Below are 26,712 nucleotides of genomic sequence, written 5' to 3' on the forward strand. Positions count from 1 at the left end.
TACGTAGGCAACCGTGCTAGTCGGAGGTGCGGCGAACCTCTGGTTGCAGAGAGATCACTATAGAAGCGATTCATTTGCATGCAACCGATCGCCTCGTTAAGTACTCCACCACCAAAAACACTCAACGTGTACCTCAACGACACCGCCCCCAAAAGGAAAACGTGAAATAGGCGACGTATCGGGGAATGTCTCTCCCTCATGCGCACATAATCCCACGTGCTGTGAAGAAGGAGCGCTGTTTATGAACACGTTTTGTTTTGTGTGTGTGTGCGCGTTTGCACCACAACTGGCTTGATGTAGATGCAAATCAACAACTACAATTTCACATTCAGGTCGTCAAGCCAGATAACTGCGTCAGGAGAAGCGCAGTCTATCGCTGCGATGTCTCCTTGTTACTTGTTAGATGTGGACTGCTCAATGCGTCGCGACACGTTGTACGGTCTGTTCTGGATGACCACAGTCATCGGGTATCCGCATCTGCCATGGTTTGTGCAGTGGATGCGGTTTAGGGTGGACCGTGAGCATTCGTGGAAGATCAAATCCAGGGATCTGCGTTGGGTCCATCACAAGTGCTGTAATGATACTTTACCGACGCAGTATCACCAAGTAATTTGTTTAACTAGAATTTCGGCGGCCTTAAATATTTATTTTTTTGTGGGGGGGAGGGGGGTCGACAATTTTTGGAAATCTGTTGGATCAACTTTTTACCCCCACATCAGGGTAGGGGTCCACTTTATATAACTTTTTGATTCAGGCTTTCTGAAAGTTGACAGACAAACGGAACACCGGGCTTTTACAATAGATGCATAAAGTGCATACCTGTTAGGTCCATACGGCGTACAGCCGTTTCAATACGGGCAAAGAAAAAACTTTGTCTTTGTTTTGTATTTTTCCCTTGTGATAGGACTTTATAGGATAAAGTTGAGATGTATAAGGACACAGGGTGACCAATAAGTTCTGAATTGGTCTGTAATAAGGTTGGCAGCACTGATAAGGGTTGACAGGTATGTAATGGTGAGTGTAAAAGTGGTGAGTGTAGTGGTGAGTGTCCTCGTGGTCAGTGTAGTCTTGGCAGTTGTCTACTTGTTTGTATTTCTCCCTTGTGATGGGACTGTAGGATGAACATCGAGATGTCTAAGGGCACGGCGTGACCAATACGGTCTGAATTGGTCCGTGATAAGGTCGGCAGCACTGATAAGGGGTTGACAGGGGTGGTCGTAACGCGAACTCGAACCATGAAAAAAAAACATCGATGAAGCTGCAGATATAATGAGTGTCCCATAGACCTTCGTGAGAATGGAAATTATTGGATAAAAAGTACTGTACAGTAGACAGAACACATTCCTCAAATGATACTGTATTCTCCGTATTATAAGATGGCTTTGAGATTAAGACGTACTCAAAATGTGTGCCCAGCATCAATTGAGATAAACATATCTGGTCCCACACATAAACCGCATTATAAGACGCACCTCCAATGCTGAAATAAAATACAGGCGGGAAATGTACCTCTTAAAATACGGTGAAATATCTTTTGATGTCTTACTGCAGTCACATCATCACCCCTACTATTTTTGCTGGTTACTCATTCAACGTAGCCGTTGATAGACTTGACAGCACATTCTTCATATGCGTGTGTGTTGTCTTATTTAATTGTTTTCATTTTGTAAACAGTGTACGCTAGTGCTGGATATATAAGTGTGCCTTGCACAGCATCTTGACATGTTCTCGTATTCAAACACTTGACATTTTTTAGGTTACATATAATAATTATGTAGAATGTTATATACAGCGTTATAGGGTTGCAGGATGGAGCGGTGGTAACGTGGTTAGCACACTGCGCTGTGAACCCGGTGACCTGAGTTAGCGACAGCTCACATCAGCGGTGGGTGATATCGGAACAATGCCCATGACTGACAACACGTGGGGATGCCTTCACACATCAGTGGATTGGAAAAGGGCTGTAAAATAGTTTGACTGTGTTATGATACACACATTCATTCATTTATATGTTCTCTAGAGTATGGGTTCTCAGCTCGAAGAGTCTGATGTCACTTTTAGGGCCAGAGCCTTCAATGGATGTAACATTTGTAAAGTTGCAGCTCGACAATTTCTTGCTCACACCACTGCTAGCTAAAGGGCTTTCCCTCTAGGGAGTTCTGGGGAGTTTTTTTTTTACATATGTGGAATTTAGGCCTCCTCTTCTAAGCTCCTGGCCATGCGTTTTTGCAGACGTTTGGGGCAGTAACCACACGTTGCCTCACCGCACGCGACCTGAAGAACGCCGAGATATGGTGTACCCGTTTTGTATTGCCAGGGAGAGAGAGAGGTGGGTGAATTAAGACATCCCCCCACTATCACAACTGCCGAGCTGGGAGATCGAAGCGGCGACCTCTGCATTGCAAGCCCGATGTGCTGACCATGCAACCCTGAAGTTTCTACATGCACGTGCAGAATTCACCGCGTACTCGGATGACTTCAAACTGCGGAGCATATAAAGTACACACGCGTGCACACACATTGCAGCAAAGTCAACAGCAATAGAGGAGCAATTAAAAGCGCCATCCACGGCGTCTTTTTTTGATAGATCATTGCGCATTAAGATTGCCACGCATTATATTATTATTACGAGGCACTGTTAAAAATACAGCTCATCGTGGTCATTATGTCGATGACAGTTGCGAGTTCTGTGTGTTATGAAATAAAGGTCTCAGTGCGATCATTAGGAACGCGTGAAGGAATCTACTTGTTGTGTGCGCGTGGGGTCTTAACTGATTATTTCTATACAGATTATAAAGATCCATATAGAGTCATAGACCCTCTATAACTCGCCACTCCCCCTGTTCCCCACCACCCACCCCTCCCCTTGCCTCGACCTCCCCTTTTCATTAAACATTCAAAACTCAATGTGGCCAATGAGGCTTTTATTTGTGCCAAGCGAGGCAACGCGAGATTAGGAACACTTTTGGGGGCAGTTGCCCTCAAATCATTCGCCTCTCTGACAACAAACACACACACACACGGTCACACTGATGCATTATTAATGAAAGTGCTTAACACTCAATTACGGATTCCACTCTAGCTTATTAAAATAATCATGATATTGTAGGTTTTTATTTTTTACACAACATCTTCAATGAGCAAATATCAGAATCAGAATATTTATACTGGAGAAATCAGATAAGCTATGAAGCACTTTTTCACAGATGTCCAGTAAATTAAATGACCGTATAACTTTCTCCGCATTGTAAGATGTTCTGGTAAATAAGACGCATTCCAAAATTAAGTTGTTTCCAAGTTTCAATCAAGTTATGCAAAACGAATCTGGTCACACACAAACCTAGCGGAAAATAAAACGCAGCCCAAATTTGTACTTGAAAATATACGGGTACAATGTTGTCTTATAATGCGATTTTTAAAATGTGTATATAAGTTATATTACCCCAAAAAAACTGCATAATGAGTAGTCATACAATACAGTTTTTTTAAGTATATATTTTAAATTATCGGTCAGCTGGACAGAGACGTGGTTTGTTCAACTGTGTTGTGAACCCAGCCCCATGAGTTCGATTCCCGGCCACTGCTCTCACATCAGTGGCTCGTGATATCGAACTAAACCAAATCTGCACAGCAAACCCTTTAACCAGCCCGCGCTGACCAGCCCGGTGAAGTATGGTCAAATCAAACCGCCATGGCCCATACGGCGTCGGGGGAAGATTTCCACCACACAGCAATAGATTAACTCAAGACTTGTAAATCATTATTATTTATATAGGATACATTCTTAAACGTTTACTAAAAGCATCCGTTTTAGTTGGCTCTTCTTACGCATGCACGAGAGTAACGTGTACGTGTGTAATGCATTGCCATTATTATGACAATTTAACTGTTTGGTAAATGGCGTTTTAAAACGGGGAGATAATGAAGCGAGCTCATAAAATGCAAAAATTGAAATCTGATTAGGCACGCTGAAATATGCGCCTTTAGCGCACGCCGGCTTTAAAAGGCAGCTTAACTAACGGCAGATGCATGGTCCAAAGACTAAGCAAGCGGGGATAAACGGATTCGAACTCATTTCGCAAGAAGCCGAGCGTCGCCTGTATTGATTTCTGTCATTACCCATACGCAATCTTAACGCGATCTGACACATTTTCTTCCCCGCTCCAAAGAAAACACAAAGGCGACAGGTTTAAGAAGCACGGGCCTGTGTGTGTGTGTGGCTGACTGTGAGTCTCTTGTGTTTGTGTGGCTATGTATGTCTGTGAGTGCCTGTGTGTGTGTGTGATTGTGTGCGCTTGTGAGTGCCTGTGTATGTGAGTGATTGCGTGTGTGGCTATGTGTGTTTGTGTGGCTATGTATTTGTCTGTGATTGCCTAACCATAAAACATCGCACCTCAAATTGATGTGTTATGAAGGAAGGCTATTGCCTCAAAACATTGATGATAATAATTCTGAATAAAATTTTATATAGCGTCATTCATGCCAACATCATCCCACAACGCTGCACGTTTATCATATATAAGGACCAAATCACATATACGAAGTTGGCTATGAACGACGCAAAAGAAACACACACGTAGATACCAAACAAATTAAAACCCTACTACCAAGCGAAACCTAAAATAAATAAATTAAGAAATGACACCAAAACAAACGAAGCACAAACAACAAAAACTTTTCGGGAAAATGTCAAAACTGGGTGGTTTTTTACTTTTGCCGACAAAACTGGATCCCAAATGTCAAAACTGGGTGCACCCTGGGTGGCCAAAAACTTGAGTTTTGGACACTCAGGGTGCACCCAGTTTTGACATTTGTCAAATACACTTGATAATTGTATACTAGCACAGTGTGCCAGCACCCCATTCATCCAAACACTTGCCATTTGTATACTGGCACACTGTGCCAGTATACAAATGGCAAGTACGTGTATGTTCGCGAGCTGAAAGTGTTACTGTAGTTGCAAGCTGGCACACTGTGCCAGTATACAAACGGGAAGTTTGTGGTGCAAGGTATAGAACATGAGCCACGAGAAACATCATTTGGAACGCTCTAAATCTGTGGCGACATATGGATGAATAACGCAAGGACCTAAACGTGTACAAAATGATACATTAAATCGTACACCTTCTTCACCCAGTTTTGACATTTGTCCACATTGAACATCACCCAGTTTTGTCATATCAAAAAGCACCACCCTGTTTTGCCTGTCGTTTTCCAAGACCACCCAGTTTTGACATTTGGGATCCAGTTTTGTCGGCAAAAGTTAAAAACCACCCAGTTTTGACATTTTCCCAAAACTTTTCCCAACAAATCGTAAGTTCGCTTCTCACAAAAGGACCACCGAGAGGGCCGAGACTGGTGACGGAATCGCAGACAGAGCGGGGGGGTGGGGGGGGGTGTGGAAACACCACGGAGGACGAACATCACGGAGATGGAGCGCGCGTGCAAGAAGAGCACGACGGATCGATGCACCGGGAGCGGGAGCGACGTGGAAGAGGTCTTCTGCCGGGCGTCGATGGCTACGCACGTGACCTGTACTCCAGCACCGTTGAGGCAGCAAGGATTGGTGGATCACCACACAGATTCATAATAAAGGTTTTTTGGGGGGTTAGATCGCGTAAGTATAAATGCGTCGTAACCCTCCACCACACGAAACAGCCAATTAGTAAGGGATTTGTCACGTAAACAAAACGCCAATTAGTTTACTACTTCAGCCCACCAGTGTGTTGGAGAATAAACCCACAACATTTACAATTTGAGTAGTACGACGTTTCGCTGGTAATTACATCCGGCGTCATCGGGCGATTTTCCAGAATAGTCACCACGCAGATGTCGTGAAGCTCCCTTCCCGTGTCTCTGGCTCGCCAGGAAAGTGCAGCGCAGCGAACATGTGGACTCCCACCCGCTCCGTCTGTACGGGATAGAGCGTTTCCCCTTCGCACTCGTGTTTTTTTTCCAGGTGCTCCGGGTTCCCTCCCACTTGAAAACACTCATTACTTGGAACCCTCACGCCCAAGGCTCAAATCCACAACACCGTTCTGGATACGCGCCTCCGCTCTAACAGCCGAAACTAAAGCCACTCGGTAGTCTGAATCGTGGCGGGCTATAGACGGTGGCAAACGAAAACATGACTCACGATCCGACAGTCACAAACAGCACGCGTGAATGTGTAAATATACGATTGAATGTTTGTTCTGTTTCTTGAAATATAGGACGTTCATGAGAATTTGGGAATTCAGACGACGGGAGGAGGAAATTCCACAGCGGAGCAGTGTGAGGATAGAAGCAGAAAGAGAAGCGATGGTGACCGGCAGTGTGGTGAGTTAGTGGGTGGGTGAATGAGTGGGTGGGTGAGTGGGTGAGTGGGTGAGTGGGTGGGTGGGTGAGTGGGTGGGTGGGTGGGTTGGTGAGTGGGTGGATGAGTGAGTGGGTGGGTGAGTGAGTGGGTGGGCGGGTGGTTGAGTGGGTGGTTGGGTAAGTGGGTGGGTGGGTGGGGTGGATGGGTGAGTGGGTGGATGAGTGGGTGGGTGGGTCAGTGGGTGGGTGTGGTTGGTGAGTGGGTAGGTGAGTGGGTTGGTGCGCTACGAACCCAGCGACATGAGTTCGATTCCCACTCACGGCCAACACCCAGTGACGATTATCTGAACCGGTCCTGGGACTCCTCTAGGTCGACTCAGCCCCAAATGAGTACCTGGTGCGGTGCGTGAACATCGCCACTGGGGAGGCGGCCGGGGATGGTGGTGGCTACCCACCCCCTCGTGTGCCGGGCCGCCCTTTATAGGTGCTCGCTAACAGCACTTGCCCCAACAGTCTGTTAAGGCTATACGGGGGATCTTTGTCTTTGTTGAGGTGACCTGCAGTGTGGTGCTTGAACGTAGTACGGATGAAGCGACCAACTCCGTCTGGCAGACCGAGTTCTCAACGTGGGATGTATGTATGGCGAACTTCAACAAACTAAGCACAAAAAGCAGTTCTAAAGAAATGAGTCCGTCAATCTAGATGATTTACAAGTGCATCGTTCCAGTGGTTTCCTAACATCGCAAGGAAGAGCGCGTTCCAGACGGCCGCAGCATCGCACCTGGAAGCACCACCGCGATGCGGTGACCGTCGTCTTTGTTCGACGGCTGAGCCGAAAGCCGCTGCGTGGGTGACCGGAGTTCGCTCGAAGAATTCGCCGGACGAGGAACCAGTGAGCAAAGTTCAAGGTACCCATGATCGTAGCGATACATGAGTGACGAGGAAATATAATCAGGGCGTCATACTGTCGGTCATCATATAAACAATATTCATATACCATTGGAACCTCATTTGCCAGTAAAACATATGAGAATTGGTTTTTTACCCTTCTATCTGGCAACAAAACTCAAGGACAGTGCACATTATCAGAGTTATGTTGTTGTTTGCATTATTACTGCAGGTATTGTGAACCCATTGGATGTCCAAACACACACACATCATCACGCAGCCATATGTTCAAGCAGGCAAACTCTTGGATCGGTTTCGGCCATCTGGCGATCATCGGCGAGAACCAGGCGTGTTAAACATTGGTGCTCAAAGTGAGTGATACGGGGGCGAATCACCGCCGGTGGTTGCTTGCTAGCGGCACCCTCGCCACCCCCCCTCAACCCCCAACAGTCTGTTTGGCTATACGCTGGGGGGCTCTTTGTCCGTGGCGTGAGCTAAATATCCCCTTTTTGGCAGTGAACTCTGAATGAATGCGCACGTGCGCGCGCTGCGGGGGCTGCGATTGTGCCCGCGCGCGTCACCATTGTCTCACGTGAAATCCATATCGACACCCACTTCAAAAGGAACCATAGCTATTTATTGCATGCGTCATTTAATCCCGAACAGGGCTGGCCTCTGGTATATATGTGTGTGTGTATGTGTGTGTATGTGCACACACATGGAGAGCGGTAGTGTGGCGGTTAGCGCGCTGAGCTACGAGCCCGGCCACCCGATTCCCGCTCACGGCCAGCAACTGTGACGATTATCTGAACCGGTGCTGGGCCTCCTCTGGGTCGACTCAGCCGCAAATGAGTACCTGGTGCGGTGTGTAAACATCGCTGGTGAGGAGACAAAGGCGGCCGGGCGTGGTGTTGGCCCCCCACCCCCTCGTGTGCCGTGCCGGCCTTCATAGGTGCTCGCGAACAGCACTCGCCCCAACAGTCTGTTGAGGCTGTTAAGGGAGGTCTTTGTGTGCCCCTGTCCACGAAATTATATTGATTTATTTAACTATAAGCGTTAAGCCTGCAAATGGACCGAAGTTTTAAAACGAAAATTATTTTTTAAGGGTTCACGGATTTTTTTTATCTTCGTTTATACCCCGACCTTTTTTGTACTCTTTACGACTCAGCTTTGAGAGTGCAGTTTTGTATAACTTAACAAGCAAAACGTTAGCCCACACATTCGTCGACAGCACCGTGGCCTTAAAAACGGCAAAAACAAGTAATTACGCCCAATGTTTTGGGCAATGGCCCTTCTTCATAGAGGGTCATTTATTGACTATTTGTGCTTGTGCCACCAACTTCCAACGCAAGCAGCAGCACCACGGAGTCATCAGTATAAATTAAAAATGTATTTTGAAGTCTGTAGACACAATGCGGTAGGTTACGTACGGTGCGAAAGAAGTTCGGCACACTTGCATATTTGCAAATATGCAAATAAGGCTTGGACTGACAGCTATACCCATCCTGTTCCATCCTCCTCATTCGTTCATTCATTCAATTAATTTGAGTAAAAACTCGCCCCCCCCTACTCAAGAGGGCATTGCAATAGTTTACAGTATACATTAAAGAAAGGTAGTCCTATAAAATCAAGACACACATGTAATATATATATAATGAAGGCGGGGTGTGGTACATACTCAAGGGAAAGCTAAAATGAGTATTGCAGAGTTTCCATACACACATACATCCGAGGACACGCGCACGTTGGAAGCCAACCTCTGGCCCCACGCGAACGCATGGTTCTCCTCCTTCGTGAGAGTGAAGCTTCAGCGGACACGCATTGAAGCGTCTGGCGTGGGTGGCTGAGTCGGTGGGCGTTGTTGTTGATTACTAATTAAACGGTGATTGATCGCACGGCGTTTTAAACATCACTCGATGGAGAAGGTGCCGACAAAGTGGCCGAATGAAAGTGCCAAGACTGCAATCGGCTTGCTGCTGCTGCTGTTGGAGCGGTGGCGCAGTGGTTAGCGCATTGTAAGTTGAGATCCAGCGAACTGAGTGAGTTTGATTCCAGGCCACGAATTACAATAGTGGTAAGTGATGTTGTGAACCGGTCCTGCCCCCCCCCCTCTCTCTCTCCTGCCCCTTCACCACCCCCCACTGACCAAAGCGGAGAAGTATGTCAGACAAATCCCATGTACTGTATGTTGAACTTCTTTCGCACCGTACGTAGCCAATCATGATAAACGTGCGGTTAATTCCTATCATCATCGTTATTATTGCATCGATCCGTAAACGCAAGCATTTACTTTAAAAATTAAAATGGTAATAATCAAATCGACACGTATGTGCCTTTGATTTGCTAGAGGTTACATTTCATGATACGGTGTGTTTTTAATGGAACGTACAACGACCCTCATCCGATATTCTCATCATGCATTGCCTCGATACGGCACGAAATGTAAACCGTACACCTTTACGTTCAGCATGTTGGCCTCAACATCACCGACGCTTCGGAGAGGGTCTACCAACAGAAATCCGTTAGAATTCGGTGTAAGTTTTAACAGAATACTCATCAAACATTGAGGACAATTAACAAACAAAAAACTTAACGCATTTGTCAATGGCACTGATTAATTATTGCCTTCTGGCAATGACCCTTCTTTGTAGCACATCAATTATTGCTTTGTAATAAGTACCATGAAGAAGGGCTACTTCCCGAAACGTCACCTAGTATATACATTTTTAAAGCCACAGTGTTGTTGAGTTTTGTTGTTGTTGTGAATTGTGCTTGTGCACCGCAGCCAACGCAGTAGCGGCATCGCCAGATAATTTGTTGAACATTTCGAACGCGTTTGCGTAGAATGCGATGGATAGGTTTATTACGTTTTGTTTGACAATCGTTATTGTGAATTTAATCTTTTTTACGACACCGTTTGTGATTACGTTTCCAAGTAACGCGATGACTGCACGTTTTTTAAACACATGCATCTTGTGTGTGTGTGTTTCATATTTATAATTGTATAGGTAAATAAACCTGACTACTGTCAAGCATGTAATGTCTTACATTACCCCCTTTAAGGTTATTTTCTTTACATTTCATCAATCGGTGTGGGTAGCATTCATGAAAAAACCCGCGTGTTGAAAAGGCAGGCAAGTGTCCGTGCTTTTCGTGCTCTTTGCACCCCTTCCGTGTGCTGTTGTTAGAATCTTTTTGTTTTCGAGCCTGGACAATGTTCATGATGGGGATTGTCTCGTCATTTACACATTGGGGATTTAGCAGCCATGATCTATCCACTGCTGGACGATGATGATGATGGCCTCTCTCTGAGCCGTCGCCATTTCTCACGATCTTGCGATATAATAATCGGTGAAATCGCACGGGCATGTATCCCGTATTCTCAGGATTGCGAGACGCACTTTCTCCTCTGTATTATAAAGCAGAGATTTGGAGGGGGGTGCATTTATAATCCGATAAGCGTGTGTGTGTGTGCGAGACCATATGTGGGGATCGGTAGTCATCTCAGATATTCAACCCAAAAACCTGGGTCTGTCCCGTGACCTCCTGCCAGCGAGCGTTCTACACTTCACGCGGTATCAAAGTGCACTTCGCCTGGCACAAGCGCTTTGATGAGGTCACCGCCACTTGGTTGCCAATGGTGAATGTTGTTGTTGGAGCGGTGGTGTAGTTATTCTTTGGGTCTTTCGGTAAAGTCACGTGGATAGGTTCAAAGAAAATAACAAAAAACTACGACGTTTCGATCGCAACACAAGCGGTCGTCATCAGGCTAAGGGTGGTGTAGTTGTTTCGCGTTTTGCGCTACGAACTCAACTACCCGAGTTCGATTCCAGCTCACGGCCAACACCAGTGACGATAATCAGAATCAGTCCTGGGGCTTCCCTCGGAAAACTGAGCCTTAAATGAGTACCGAGTGTGATGTGGTAACATCCCCTTGATAGGTGCTCACTAACAGTACTGGCCTCAACAGTCTGTTAAGGATATAGAGGAATCTGTGTCTTTTATGTGGATAACTTCCTTGACAACGGGCACACGTTTTGAGTGCGTCTTACTTTCCGGAGCATCTTTACAATCCAAAGTATTCGGTACTCCAACGCATCCATAATATATACTCTACCATTCTGGTATAAACTAGCTATTATCATTATCAGAGTTGCTTCTTTTTGTTTGCATTTTTGACTACTTGTGTTGTGGTTATTGCAAATATGATGCCTTGTATAAAGGTGTCAGTTTTGTACCAGTTTAAAAGGGTAACAACCTACTACTAAAAAATATTCCACTTGCACAAAGTAATCTAGTGCAACACACACTCTCTCTCACACGTAACATATACGTGTAGAAAATAAATTGCACGTAGATTGGTCGACAGACACGCACAACACACCCATCCCGATAGCCTCAGATCTACCCCGCCTTCTATAAGCGAGACACGCAGAGGCGAGATAACGCGATTTGGAGGCGGGGGGGGGGACACAAGGCCGTGAGTCTATTCTGAATCGTAAATCGCTTAAATAGTAATTTATTTATTTAAAAAGCCAAGCCCGACTTTGTGCGGCATGATAATTGGCTGATACACAAATAATTGGCTGATGCTGTCGGCGTATAGGGGCAACCCAGAAGGCTCTAATCTCAAGCTGCCGTGTGCTCAGTTCTCATTTCACGGATACCCGTTAACACGGCACTCCCCCACGCCCCCCACACACTTTTTTTCGCGAGCCACAGGCCCCCTCCTATTCCACTCCGGTCACTCACTCGACCCACGATTCAACACTGCCCCCCTCCCGCCACCACCACCTCCCCACCGTTTCTTTCCACCAGCTTCGGTCAATCTCCCCCCCCACCACCAACCCCAACCGTCCACTGATCCGGGTCCCATCTGCCAAGTGATCATCGTGGTCGGCTCAGCGCCACTTTATTGCCCTTCAATTAAAATATCGACGAGACGTAGAGATTAGTATTATTTAGTAAGCTAAAGGCGCGACCCTGCAGTCGCTTTCTCACATCCCGCTGGCGGGCGGATGGGGCCTCCACTCGAGCGCCTCTTCTCAAGAGTGCTTTGGCCTACTCTTCCAAGATGTCTTGGGAGAGGTGGAAGCATTAGCCACCGTTATCCCATCCACACGCGACCTGGCCGATCACCTAGCGATGGTTGTGCCGTAGTTACACTGTTGCGTGTGTGGTTCTTTCGGTAAAGTCACGTAGAAGGGAAATAATAAAATAATAAAAATAAAACATAATAAAATAATTCTCGACGTTTCGGCCACAACGCAAGCAGCCGTCCTCATGTGAAGAACAGGTCTGTCGGAAAGACCGCGTCTGAATGGGCCCGAAACGTCGTGAGAATTATTTTATTATGTTTTATGTTTTATTATTTTATTATTTCCCTTCTACGTGACTTTACCGAAAGAACCAAGAAGAGGAATCCCTGCAGTCACGAAAGCTTTAAATCGAAAAATATTGTTCGTCTTGATCTGAAACTTTCGTGACTGCAGGAATCCATACTCTTTGGTTCTTTTGGTAATGTCACGTAGGTATAAAATAAAATAAATCACGACGTTTCGGGCGCAACACGAGCGCCCGAAACGTTGTGATTTATTTTATTTTCTACCGGTGCCGGTAGAATGAACTGGCGACTTCTGGATTGCAAGTCCTGCGTTGCTGACCATGATCGCGCCGTACTGCAGCGGCCTCGTGCGTTGCCCGGGTTTCACAGACAGAGCCGTCCTTAGCGAAGTGCGGTGCCTGGGAGAAATCCCAGTGTGTGGTCCCCCCGACGCCTTCGAACTAAACTTGAAGTATTACACCTGACACCGTTACATCGAAGCGCGCCCCCCCCCCCCACCAGCCCCCCGAAACGCGGGGCCCGGGGCAGTCGCCCCTATTCGCCGTACTCTAGGGATGGCTCTGTTCGCAGACTCCTGTCATCCCAACACCACCACCGCGGGTCGGCACATCGATCACGAGAATCACGATTTAATTTCGTTCAGTTATACAACAAATCGAAAACGTCGACGCGCATATGCTCGGCACGCCCGATGATTGCTAAACGCGTACGGTGAGGAGCGAGGAGAGCGCCGATTTAAGTTCAGATCGAGATCTTGCGCGTCTCGACGTTCCCGGACCGCGGACTTTAAAAAAAAAAATTAAAAATTAATTTCTTCAGACCTGCTTTTTTGTGCTCAGTTTTTGTTGTTGTGCTCAACCTAGTCATGGGATTCTCCTAGGTTGACTCAGCCTTAAATACGTATCTATTTTTTAAATCTCGGGCTACGGCGAACAGTGCCATGTGATGCGTGAACCGGTCCTGCAGGGCCACGCTAGCCCTACCCCCCTTTCATCATCTCCCTCTGACCAACGGGGTGAAGTATGGTCAAAATAATCCCTATGACCGACACGGCGTGGTGAAGCCTTCATCTGGCAATTAATTGACAATAGAGGCTGTAAATAAGGATTAATGAGTTTTGACTGTAATTCACTTGTGCACATACTGTATACACTCGTCGCTTCTGGATATGCGTAATACATGGGACTGGACCTGCGACAATTGCCATATTTGTCAGACTGCAAGATGCTCTACGCACCCCATATGTGCCCGGTGTTAATACTATTATACAAATTCGGTCTCTCTCACACACTCACACACCAGGGGGTAAACGAGAAGCACTTTTGCTTATGAAGCGACGGGGGCAAGTGCGTCTTGTCATCCAGAGAATGCGGCGCAAACGCCAAAGCTGGCGTGCGCTCACGCGTGAACGCATTTATTTATTACCGCAGGCAATTGTCGCGCAATTGCAATTACTTTGCCCCGATAGATTGGCACGTCTTTATGAGGCTCATCACCATTAGTCATCGTGATTGATGAGTCGTGGTCGTGTCGCGCCCCGCGCGTGCAACCACGTGAACGGGCGTGCGTGCGGCTCAACCTTGCTCATCTCATCTTCTTGGTTCTTTCGGTAAAGTCACGTAGAAGGGAAATAGTAAAATAAAAAGATTATGTTTTATTTTTATTATTTTATTATTTCCCTTCTACGTGACTTTACCGAAAGAACCAAGAAGATGAATCCCTGCAGTCACGAAAGCTTTAAATCGAAAAATACTTGCCAATCTCGCGACATTTATTCCACGCGGTTAGCATTGAGGGGACAAAGAAATGCGGATAGCTGTGAGGATGAGGAGGAGGAGGAGGAAGAAGAAGATGATCATCGGCCACCAATGATGTTATTAAAGAACAAAAAATATTTCAAGTACAAATGACCGTGGCAACATCTGATGAGAGTTGACGATGATGGTGATTCACCGTATCCTTGGGAGTGCTCTGTCCACAGACTCTGGTCCTCGCAACACCACCGTTGGATGCACGCCTTCACGAGAATACCGATTTAATTTCGTTGAGGTATACAAATAAAGTCGCTACACACACACTCGACGCGCCCCACGGTGATGATGATGAACAAAGTTGACTAACGGAGTGGAGACCGCGAGACAGCAAGAGAGGAAGACAGAGGGAGGAGAGGGCAGGAGCGAGACGAGATCACAGAGTTTGGAGGCCACGACTGGGACAGGACATTACGGAAAGGAAGGAATGGAGAAAATGGGGGGAGGCATTTGCACAGGAGCGGGAAGTTACAAGTTGAAAACAATAACATACGTAAGAATTACATAGTCATGCGTCGATTATCCTTTTAAAAAAAAGTTTCGCAAAAATATGAATCTGCTGCAGTTCAAGCAGAGCTGCACTGTAATGACTTAATTGCGCACACGTGGGCGCTTTTGAGTCTGGCGAGATGGGTTCGATCCCCGGTCACGGTTAACATTGGTGGCCGTGTGATTCTGAACCGCAGCGGAGTGACGCCCTTCGCGAACATAGATTGCCCAGCTTGGGTTGCAGAAGGTAACGATCGATCAAACAACCCCCAACTTCCGACACAGCGTGGGAAGACCTTCGTTCCGTAATGGACTTTACAAAGGCGGCAGTGCTTTTTGTCGTTAGTCATTATATATTGTACACGCCAAATGCATCAACAGTGCAATAAATAACTCTGTCGCACGGCTGCGAGCTTGGCGGGAAGAGTTCGCTTTGCGATGAGCAAGCGAACGAGCGAACGCGAAGTAACGTCTGCGACTCGGGTTCCAGCAGCACGGCCTTACGCCTGCCCCCGCTTTGCGAGCCCACTGAAAACATGCGTGTGTAACGACATCGAAATCAACACAGATTACTCTTCAATAAATCCTTAGCTCGCTCTCTCTCTCTGTCTCCCACCCCGCGCGCGCGCGCGCACACGCGCGCCACCCACCTACCCACCTCCTCCACAAACTCTCTTCTCACCCCCCCCTCCTCCTCCTCTCAAAAAAAAAATCTTAGGCATATAACTTTCAAAAAAAAAACTTAGGACGACGTGTGGAGTTTCCCTTTCACTTCACGGGCAGCATCCCCATCACTGAATTCATTGGTCCGTAAAAAAAAAGAAGACGGGAGGGAGAGAGAGAAAAAAAATCCTTCGTCCCTCCTTGGGGGCTGACGGACACCTTTGTTATTCAAAGCAGCCGCTCTCTTGTGGGGGACGGGGGACGGGGGGGGACGACAAAGCGAAATTCACCCACGTGAATCGATTTCAGCCAATGGGGAGCATAAAAAAAAATAACTCCCTCGTTTAAGGCGCACGGCTCGTAAAAAGTGCATTGTACAAAAGCACGCGCACGTAAAGCCACGCAAGGTGGCCCGAGCCCTATAAAGAGCAAAAAAAGCCACCCAAAGTGATTTGTAAACACGGCGCAGAGCTCTCTGCTGCGGTCACCAATTGGCTCACTCCTGTCCTCCTCCGTGTCTGTGTTGCGCAAAAAGCCAGACACAGCCTGGGGACAGCACCTTCACACCCATGATGTTCCCGAGTGCCCTGGCCAACGTAGCGCTCTACCACCACCACCACCAGCAGCAGCAGCAGCATCACCAGCAGCAGCAACAGCAGCAGCAGCACCTGCTCCACGCAGTGTACCGGCCCACGCCGACACTGGGATTCCCCGTGTCGGCTGGCAACTCCAGCTCGTCTCAACAGCAGCAGCAGCATCAGCAACCGCAACAACAACATCATCATCAGCATCAGGCAGCGCCGGGCATTCATCAACCATCGCGCACGCTTGGGGCAAGCTTTCTCATAGACGAGCTGCTCAGGATAAACCGGGGTCCCCCAGGGGGCTACGGGCACGGGCGACAAGGTCCCGCGCCTCCTCCAAACGCGTCCCCTCCGGCGGGGCTGCTACCCCCAGAGCCGCTGTGCTCGGCGGCTGGGGCGTGCATGCCCGTGACCACGGCGAGCGACGCTGCTACCGCGCTCAAGTTCGGCATGAGGGCCATCCTGTCGTCTCCGCCAAAGTCAGGTGAGATGGGGGTCTCTCTTTTTTTGGCGTTTGCCGGTGCGGCTTATCTGGTGCGTGTCAATGTGCGTGTGAGTGTGGTGCTGGTCACCCAGCCCCGTCGTTCATAGGTGCTCGCCAGTAGCACTTGCCCCAACAGTCTGTAGAGGCTATAGGGCAATCTTTGCCTTTGTGTGTGGATGTGGTTGCGCGATGGTTGTGTCTGGTTGTGCGCGCGCGCATGCGTGTGTGTATGTTTGCATTTGTGTATTTGTGTGTGTGTTGGTGTGTATGTGTGCTTGTGGGTTTTTGCGTGGGTCAGCGCGTTTGTGTGGGGTTGTGTACGGGTACTTGTGCGTGTGTATCTGCGTGCGTGCGCGGGTGTAAGTCTGTTCGCTCGGAAAACAAGATAACGTCTCGCTCGCGCCGTTCTTAACTCAGTTTACAGCAGCATGCACAGCGAAATAAAGGTCATGATTATTGCAGCGATGCATTGCAAGATTTAGACAACGATGATGCTGATATTGTCGGCGTGTTTGTGCGTAAATGTTATATTTTTTGTTCGAATAACTGCCCATCCTGTCGTGCGCGTTTTTTAAAACCCTGTCCCATAACTTCGCACGTGTGTTTGTGTGTGTGCGAGTTGCAAGTTTAACCGATGCTTTTCACGGGTGGAAATTAACCGCTCGCGAATATCATTCCGCAACGTGGCACAACAACAGCAGCATCCACGTCTCTAAATTGCCTGCATTGGATGCGCTGCAGTGTTGCCGTTGAAATTGATGACGTTAATTAACTTGAAGTTAATTAATCACGCGCTCGATTTTCATTTGCAGATCCCTCGACACACTTCATACAAGAGTACTCCACCAAGGCACTTCCCTACTCATACTTCGACGGCCACTTTCAACAGTTCATTCGGTCGGCGTATTACCCAGGTATGAGCACCGGGGCAATTGCCTGAAACGTCACTTATTCGAATCTAATTTAGTTTTACCCTTTAATTCCACCGTTGTCATGGACGAATGTGTTGAGTTTTTTTTACGGTGACCCAGCTAAGGGTCAGACACCTATTTAAGGGGGAAAAATATCTAAATAAAGATGGTCACAAAATCAGGGCAATGACGCGTTAGGCAAAAGTAAACATTTGCGGTCGCTTTGTGAAGGTCTTCATCCAGCAGTGAATTGACCATTACTGATGAGGACGATGTAATGGTAGTGTGGCTTTTGCATGTAATAATACGGTGCAGTAGTAGTACACTACTTATAATGCCTTTTAATTATCCAGGGAAAGTGTCGCTGATTGTTTTGGAGGGGTCCTGTATCGGGATGCTCGGCAAATTCATTTTTATGAGGAGTAATTTTTTTTTTTAAGTTTAATTCCTAATATCATATCATCATGCTGTCTGCGGTGAAGAAGGCTCATTGCCTGAAACGTCGATATTGGCTTATGTGTCTTTTCAGTTCTGCCTGCGCACCCATTGAAACACGCAGTTGCCACATTTGATCTATCATTGTAAGCCACGTCTCGGTTCGGAAATAAGTTGCATTTAAAGTTCTGGCACCCAAACCACGCGTGCACATCTGCACGCAAACGCCAAAGGAGTTTCAACGCAAACACAAACTAACATCAACCAACCATCATCACCAGCCATGATCAATCCACTGCTGGATGAAGGCCCCAGCATACCACGTTGATGATGTTTGTTTGTTTATTTTAATCACACTTTAATCGGCGCGGATTGAAGGTGAGGGGAGGGGGTACGGGGCTGGTCTGGTTCCAATATCACTCGCAACCTGATGTCAGCCGTGGCCGGGAATTGAACTTGGATGGCGCAGGGCTTCACAGCCACTGCTGCCACGGCTCCACCAAAGATCCCCGTGCAGCACTTGAACAGACTGCTAGGGGAGGCGTTTTTAGCGAGCACCTCGCGACAGGGTGACTGTCCAACACCACGCCCGGTCGTTTTGGTTTCCACACACCAGGTGCTCATTTGAGGCTGAGTTGACCTAAGGGAGGCCCAGAATAGGTTCAGTTAATCGTCACTGGGGTTCACCGTGAGTGGGACTCGAACTACTGGATGTCTGTGCAAAAAAAAAATTGCTTCGTAGCTCATCGGATTCCTCCAGTATAAATAAAGATTCTCATTTTAATTTCAAGCTTTCGTGACTGCAGGAATTCATCTTCTTGGTTCTTTCGGTAAAGTCACGTAGAAGGGAAGTAATACAATAATAAAAATAAAACATAATAAAATAATTCTCACGACGTTTCGGCCACAACGCAAGCAGCCGTCCTCGGGTGAAAACCAGGTCTACGCGACTTTACCGAAAGTACCAAGAAGATTCTCATTTTAATTGTGAACTCGGGTGGCCGGAAACGCAGCGCGCTTAACCGCTCATGCCACCCGCTCCACCTTTCGCTAACAAGCCAAACGCGACCCGCGAGGTCCTTTGGAGTGGCCGACACGCACTCTGTTTACTCGCGGTTGGGTGGAACGGGCTCTTGAAAAAGCGGTTGGGGTTTTTTTTATTTGGTGGGGGGGGGGGTATGGTAGGTGTTTACGTCGCACGATTTCTTCTCGTGTCGCGCTCGCAGCGAGGCTCGCTCCCTCCCTCCCCGCGTGTCGCCTGGGCTGCTGCCCGCAGCGAAATATCCCACACGTGAAGCTCCTTCACTCCCTCCCGGTTCGCATCGGTGACGTTAACGTCCAATCCCCCATCAACTGCCCCTCGTCCCTCTCATCCAACAGCCCTCACAGAGTAAGGCAGATAGACTTGCCCGGTCAGCCTCCCGTGTGTCGGATATATATGTGTGTGTATACTTTATACAGTATATAAAACTAAACTCGTATTTTTTTATTTTACCAGGTAAGGCCCACTTAGCTATATAGCTCTTTTTTCAGGAGCGACCTGGCCACACGTGGCAATGTATAGCGGCTAAATAGTCCAAACCAAAGAATACACACACACATACACAAGGCGATCTGGTTGGAGATACACCCATACAATTATATGGATACACTTTAGAACAATCTTTTTAATTTAAGCAAATTCTACGCGTCTGCCATCAATTTCAACACATTTTTTTAAACGACGTAAATCACTGCTTTGTAACATACAAAGCCATCGCTTTCACACACTTCGTAGACCTCGTGAGATGAAAAAGACTGTGAACATCAGTGGGGTATCTACAGATGGATCAACCTACATATGCCGTGCACATGGCAATTGCGGTTACGCCTTGTTCCTTCGGCACTGTGTAGCGTACAACTCAAAGCCCTTTGCGTGTTACGAAGGTAGCAGTGCGCTGACAAATGTGGAACATCGAAAACTGCCCTTAGAACTGCATTTAGTGCACGAAGAATCTCCCAGCACGTGGAGCGAAACGTCGGACATCGTGACGGACAGCACGCGGCACAGCCCGCCAATCACATCGGAGAGCCGAACAGCAGCACAACTGCGAACAGCTCCTCGGTGCTTGTGATGCGCTGTTCAGCGTCTCCAAATCTACGGAACGCAAAGAGAAATGCCATAAAATTACCAGCGGTTTTTAAAAAAAATTCCGTAGACTGTCAATGTAAATAACCCAACATTTTCATTCAGCGGCCTCTTATCTCGATGGATGGAACAATGCGGTTTTAGTTTTTTGTCAGCAGGTGAATTCCACACAATGTCCGACGTTTTACAACTATCCAAAAACACAACAGAGATCGGGCACAACCACGATGACCTAAGCTGTGGTGGTAGTTTCGTTCAGAGCCGGTTTCTAAACAAACTCTGCCGGATAAACGTGAATAGTTCAACGACAACAGCCACAGTTACCTCCGCATCAAATGCACACTGTCGTTTCACCACTTCAACATTGCGCAACACACACACACACAGAGACGGGTGAATTCACCGCCTGTGATTTACGTCTGCACGAGGTCCCTGTCGTTTTAACGGCGTGTGTATCCCTTCCCGTGTGTCCGTGGTGTTTGCGCGCAGCCCTTAGTAGTTTCAATTCAGGGCATCAGGGCAGGCTTAGGTAATGCGTAGCGACGCGAGGTTTTCGGCATAGCCCCCGCCACCGCACAAGTCAACGTGCAGGGTCCCCCAAGTTCCTGACACGGGGGCTTAGTGCCAAATAATCCGACTAGGAAAATCCAGAAAACGCGATTAAATGTTTTCTTTTTTTCCTTTCTCCTTCTTCTTCTTGAGCGGAACAGACCCGGTCCTTAACCTGCCCCCCTACCCCCCCTGCTTAGAATGAGCAGGTGTGAATGATTATGGTCTATTTAGTTTTTACTTAGTGAGTAATATAACACCCATTGCATTGCCGGTGTGTTAAGGACGTGTACTTATGTCGGGGTTTTCATGCTGCTGCCGGTGTGGTGGCAGGTTGTGAAACGTGCGGGAATTTTAATAAAACGAGTTTTCAAGTGAAATGTGGATTTACCACGTAGGCTTTCGCGAGCAATATCATCCATTAATAGGGGTTTGTTTTGTAAGCTAGTTGTAATTACTGGCGAAACGTCGTACTCAGATTGTAAATGTTGTGGCTTGGCTCTCCAACACACCGGTGTGCTGTACTTGTGACGAATTGGCACGTTCTGTTTACGTGACAACCCTTACTAGTTGGCTGTGTCGGGTGGTGGCGGGTTTAACGACACATTTATATATTTACGCGATCTAACCCCCAAAAACCTCTATTATGGATTAAATGTGGATGTCCCACGGACATGGAACCGCATTGGTTCTGCTTCACATTTAGAAATGATTGGTGTACGAGTGCTTAGAAAACTCATTTGCGGATATCTGTATGGATAATATGTTTTTTTCATAGAAAATTACTGATATTATTATTCGCCGATAACACATTCGTCGATAACACTTCCCTAATAAAGGAATATGGATATGTTTATATTAGGCAACGTTGTGGCCACTGGCCGTCGTAACAGAGCTTCGTGGTTTTTTGCATAACTTTTGTTCTATTATAATATTAGTTTGTATTGTGTTATCTTGATGTAATGACAATATATCTATGTTTAAATCTCAAATGAACTCTCACTTGGTTCTAAACAAAAGACGGTGACTTGAGGTGAGGACACATCGATGCAATGCGAATCATTGACACGTATGACAGTCATAGGGTACAAAGAGCAGAAACAGGAATATGTATCATCATTACCAGCCATGGCCACCTAAAATGAAATGTCAATGGAATTGGGAAACAAGTAAACTCCACTGATTGCACTATAAATAAATCACGTTAAATTCATTATCTTGCAGGTGTAATGCACGATTAAGACTATTTACACATTTATTAAGCTGTGAGATAATTTTAGAGAAACATGCGTGTCAATATTGCACGGGCAATACTTGCCAAATTTTTGTACAATTTTATTGAAATTGCGGATATAATCACCACTGATATTTGCCTATTCGTGATGAAGAAACGGTTAAATAAAGTCTGCCCCTCTAAACATCGATAATGCCAAAGCTAATTGCTGTTTAATCGATAAAAGCTGCCTATGCATATACGAATGATATTTATTATATATTATAGGCAAGACCCAATTGAAGTTACCTATGGCATTTTTAAGAACATTCGTCCTCTTTATACTTAAAATTTTGGATTTTCAAATCCACACTAAAGCAACATATAACGCGACAAGCTCTTGAAGCAAAGAAATATAACAGCGAAAACAAGATTGAATGTCAAGGCCTTTACCCATCTCGCACCAGTCTCAATACAAATCAGTACATCCTTTCACACCCTCCTTTGCAACACACGAAGCCATCGCTGTCGACAATAATTAATCAAATAGTTGCAGAGCAAGAACGCAAGAGGGTCATTAGAAGTCTATCAATGCACCACCTTGTATTTCCTAATGACACACCTCGGTCGCCAGGGTTACAGTGCGGTTGTGCTAACCTGACCCTCCTCATATTATGCAAAATCACTCGAGGGCAGTTTTACTCCGCATGTTTTAAAAGTGATTTGACCCAGCCAACTTATGCGGCAAGAAATATTTGATCTCACTTTGATATGTTTATTGCTGCAGCAGTATGTATGTGTCTATCGCCCCTGTAGCGTGGTCGTTCAACTCAGATTTTGTTTAATTTTCCTTGCTGTGTTTTGTTTTTATGATTTTGATGACCCGGGTCTGTATGTATGTACGTAGCACTTTTTTTTGCACCGTTCGTAGCCGACCGTGCTAATTGGAGATGCGGCGGTGATGAGGGTGGTGGGGGACAACAAACTCAACACAAAAAGTAGTTCTAAAATAAATTAGTTTTCAAACTCTTACAAATAAGACTCGTCCACCGTCTCTCGAGTTCTCACCTCGGTCCGACATCATCAACTACAATTTTATACGATTTTCTATTTACCAAGTAAGGCCCACTGAACTATATAACTATTTTTCAAAAGCGACCAGGCCACAAATGATCGCTCACTGAAGAGGCTTATCATGTGGAAATGCATAGCAGCCAAATACTCGAAACGCGCGATTCTAAATGTGGAGGGGAAAACCGGAGGACCCGGGGTAAAAATCCACGCGACGACGGAGAGAGAGACACCGCAAACTGCAAATATATATACAGCAAGCGTCAGAGTCGGGATCGACACTTACGCCTGCCGACCTCCTGTATGCCTGGCGAGGTAGTTAACATCTCGCCACCGTGGCACCCCAAACTGAACTAAACCAAAATGTGAGTGACTTCGCTAACGCATCCACCGTCGTCATCCCCCCCCTCTGACCCCACCTCCCCCTTGTGTAGCCTCGGCCGTCATCCCCATGCCCGGCTCTTTCTCGTGGGCCCTGGCAGCCCGCGGCAAGCCGCGCCGGGGCATGCTGCGTCGCGCCGTCTTCTCGGACGTGCAGCGCAAGGCGCTGGAGAAGATGTTCCAGAAGCAGAAGTACATCAGCAAGCCCGACCGACGCAAGCTCGCCACTAAGCTCGGCCTCAAAGACTCGCAGGTGAGCCGCAGCTGCCGTACATCGACGATTTGACGTATAATTGACGCGTTTTTTTTGTTCACGTTCCGTGACTTTTATTAACATTTTCTCTATCTTAAAAAAATAAAAATAGAAGTAATAGAAGTAGTAATAGAAATAAAATAATAAATCACGACGTTTCGGAGGCAACACAAGTCTCCGTCGTCAGGTGGGACCGTCACAGCTAAAATTACTGCATCAAGTGAGACAAAATTCCAAGAGACCAGCCCTTAAATACAAGTTAATTATTTTTATTTTTTTACCTACGTGACTTTACCGAAAAAAGCCGAAGAGTTTGAATCCTTGCAGTCACGAAAGCTTCACATCTAGAACCATTTTCTCTGTTTCGCACTCCTATCTTTGTTGTTGTTATTGTGTTTGTATTGTTGCTAATTGCGACTTGCTGACCCGCCCATACTGGGAAGCTGTGAAAGAAGAGCTCAATAGCTCATCAAATTCCTCCTCCAGTCTAAATCAAGATTTTGATTCTGATCTACCTGCCGATCGACCGCAGGAGGATTTAACCGGCCTGCGCACACAAAGAGCTCTTGCCCTGTAGATCAGTGGTTCTCAACCGGAAACCCTGGGAATACGTGGCAATGTGCCATGGGGTATATGAGATGATTTATTAGTGTGAAGTTATAGCATGCATGAGAGTCATTGGTGAATAATCAGGTATGAATCCGCGAACATGAAATAACTATGATACAATTTAATTCCATACGGTAACCTAGAACGATATAAAACACCTTTCTAAACGCACTGAGTGTTAACAAGGTGGTCTCCTAGAGTAACGAGCAAGCGTGAACAAATGATGTCGTGCATTGGAGATCGTCCGTTGACTTTTTTTTATTCGCTTGCAGTTCCTAGCTAGTTGGGACACCTCATAAAATGGATAATTGATTAACATATTGATTAACACGTAGGCTTTCGCGACCAATATTATTCATAATCAACGTTTTTGGGTTTAGATCGCGTTATTTATAAATGTGTCGTAACCCTCCACCACCCGACACGGCCAATCAGCATCATCGGGCGAATTGCTCGATGATGCTGGATGCAATTACCAGCGAAACGTCGTACTCAAAAATTGTAAATGTTGTGGTTTCACGCTTCAACACACCGGTGGGCTAAAGCAGTGAACTATTTGTCTTTTGTCAACGTGACACTTTTTTTACTGATTGGCCGTGTCGGGTGGTGGAGGGTTACGACACATTTATAAATAACGCGATCTAACCCAAAAACGTTGATTATGATTAAAATATTGATGCTTATTTTCCCATTTAATTTCTTTCTCAGAACCTTGTTTTGGGGTCAGGCAAAAGAGGGTTACTCAGTTGAAACTAGAATGCAACAAGTAGCCAAAAGAGGGTTGAAAGCCACCGCTGTCTGTGGACGCTGCCGTGCGGAGCGAGGGTGAGCGCCCTGGGGGCTTGCGATGCAGAGGCACCTCTGATTGAGCGTGGTTGGCGGCGTACGGTGCGAACGAAGTGAAACAGCGAGATGTTCATGATGGACGCCTGCGTTCTTACACTCTGTACACCGGCAATTTAGGACAGGGGTATAGGGACATGTCGCCCATTGCCGTAGAATCAATTTCATAGTAGACCATACGAATATTGTTTATGGGTAAAACATTTCAATTTCAACCTTTTCTTTAAATAGGGCCACAAATGAATGATAGAAACAAAACCAAAAACTTCGATTTAAAGCTTTCGTGACTGCAGGAATTCATCTTATTGGTCCTTTCGGTAAAGTCACGTAGAAGGGAAGTAATAATAATTTTAGTATGTTTTATTTTTATTATTTTATTACTTCCCTTCTACGTGACTTTACCGAAATAACCAAGAAGAAAAAAACCAAAAATCCCACGTATTTTCTCGATTAAACATCAACAAACATACCAATTTCCGGGGGAGCGGGTGGTAATCACTGTCCCCCCTCCCCCCACTGGTATCCACCGCTTGGTGCCAGCTCGTTACCCACAAACCCCCCGACGAACTCCGCTTCATTCGCAAACCATGACCCTTGCGTCGCTCGTCTCCACACCGCCCGCGCGCGCAGGTCAAGATCTGGTTCCAAAACCGGCGCATGAAGTGGCGCAACTCCAAGGAGCGGGAGCTGCTCTCTGCCGGCGGCTGCCGGGAGCAGACGCTGCCCACCAAGGGCAACCCGCACCCGGACCTGAGCGACGTGCAGGGCCGTCGCGGGGCCGTTTCTCCCGGTGGCACGGCCACCGTCGCCATGGCGGCGGATGAAATGGGACGACGGTCTCCGTCGACGCCGCTCAGCAGCAGCAGCAGCGGCCGCAGCAGCAGCGGCGGCGGCGGCGGCGGCGGGAGCTTCCGCTACGAGGAGTTTCACGAGGAGCGGCATCTCACGGCGTCGTTCGACGACTCGGAGGAGGATGACGTCGAAATTTCCGTGCTGTAAATTCGGGGACGGTTGGAGGTGGTGGTGGTGGGGGGGAGGGGGGGGATGCTGTCGTGTCTGCTGTGGTCGGCACTCTGGACTTGCCATGCCGGAGGGGTCCCTTGGCTACAATTCAAACTCCCTGGTGTAGAAATTCACACTCGCTGGTGCTGCAATTCAAACTCCGTGGCCCACCTCCTCCCCCCCCCCCCTACCCTCTGCCTGGGTCCACCCAACGTCTGTGAAAGAGAGCTTTATAGTTCATCGGATTCCTCCAGGATAAATCAAGATCATGATTCCGAACGGTATCAATGGGTACACCTCAGATTGTCAATCAGCAGCTTGCGTGTGGGGTAGATTGCGAGCACTCCAGGCCTTTCCAAGGCATCTGGCGAGTGTGGAAGAGTAGGCCAAAAGTGCCCTCTTAGTTGAGACCCTTCTCCCAGCGGTGGCTTCAGCAAGAACTTGTAGGGCCGCACCTTTGACCTTCGCTTACACGTTGACGATCGCCTCCTGTGCTTGACACGACCGCGTGCCACTGCCGGGGTCGAAGCGCTTCCTGCGAGGTCGCGACGTCTGGGGGGGGGGGGGGTGTCAGCGCGTTATCCCACCACGCGTTGTTGATAAAAACAAATATGTGTCCCTACCGCCCCCCTTTTTCTTATTCTTCTTCCACGCGTTCGTCCCACTCACGTGGGCTCCCTCTCTCCTTGTCAACCTTCTCCACGCTGCCCTGGTCCTGCGCCGTCTTTCTTTCCGCTCCTCGGCCCACCACTGTCCG

At 47.2% G+C, this 26,712-nt stretch overlaps 1 protein-coding gene across 1 annotated transcript; it reads left to right on the top strand.

Annotated features, from left to right (window-relative positions):
• The first annotated feature begins 15,860 nt into the window (after positions 1–15,860).
• Positions 15,861–25,954, top strand: DBX1 (developing brain homeobox 1). The gene is made up of 4 exons (XM_078601538.1): positions 15,861–16,560; positions 17,373–17,474; positions 23,302–23,501; positions 25,584–25,954. The coding sequence occupies exons 1-4, from the start codon at positions 16,062–16,064 to the stop codon at positions 25,950–25,952; spliced, it is 1,170 nt and encodes a 389-aa protein (XP_078457664.1). The 5' UTR covers positions 15,861–16,061; the 3' UTR covers positions 25,953–25,954.
• Positions 25,955–26,712: the final 758 nt, after the last annotated feature.

This window comes from Lampetra planeri, chromosome 16, assembly GCF_965212315.1.
Source record: "Lampetra planeri chromosome 16, kcLamPlan1.2.h2, whole genome shotgun sequence".
Taxonomy (NCBI): Eukaryota; Metazoa; Chordata; class Hyperoartia; order Petromyzontiformes; family Petromyzontidae; genus Lampetra; species Lampetra planeri.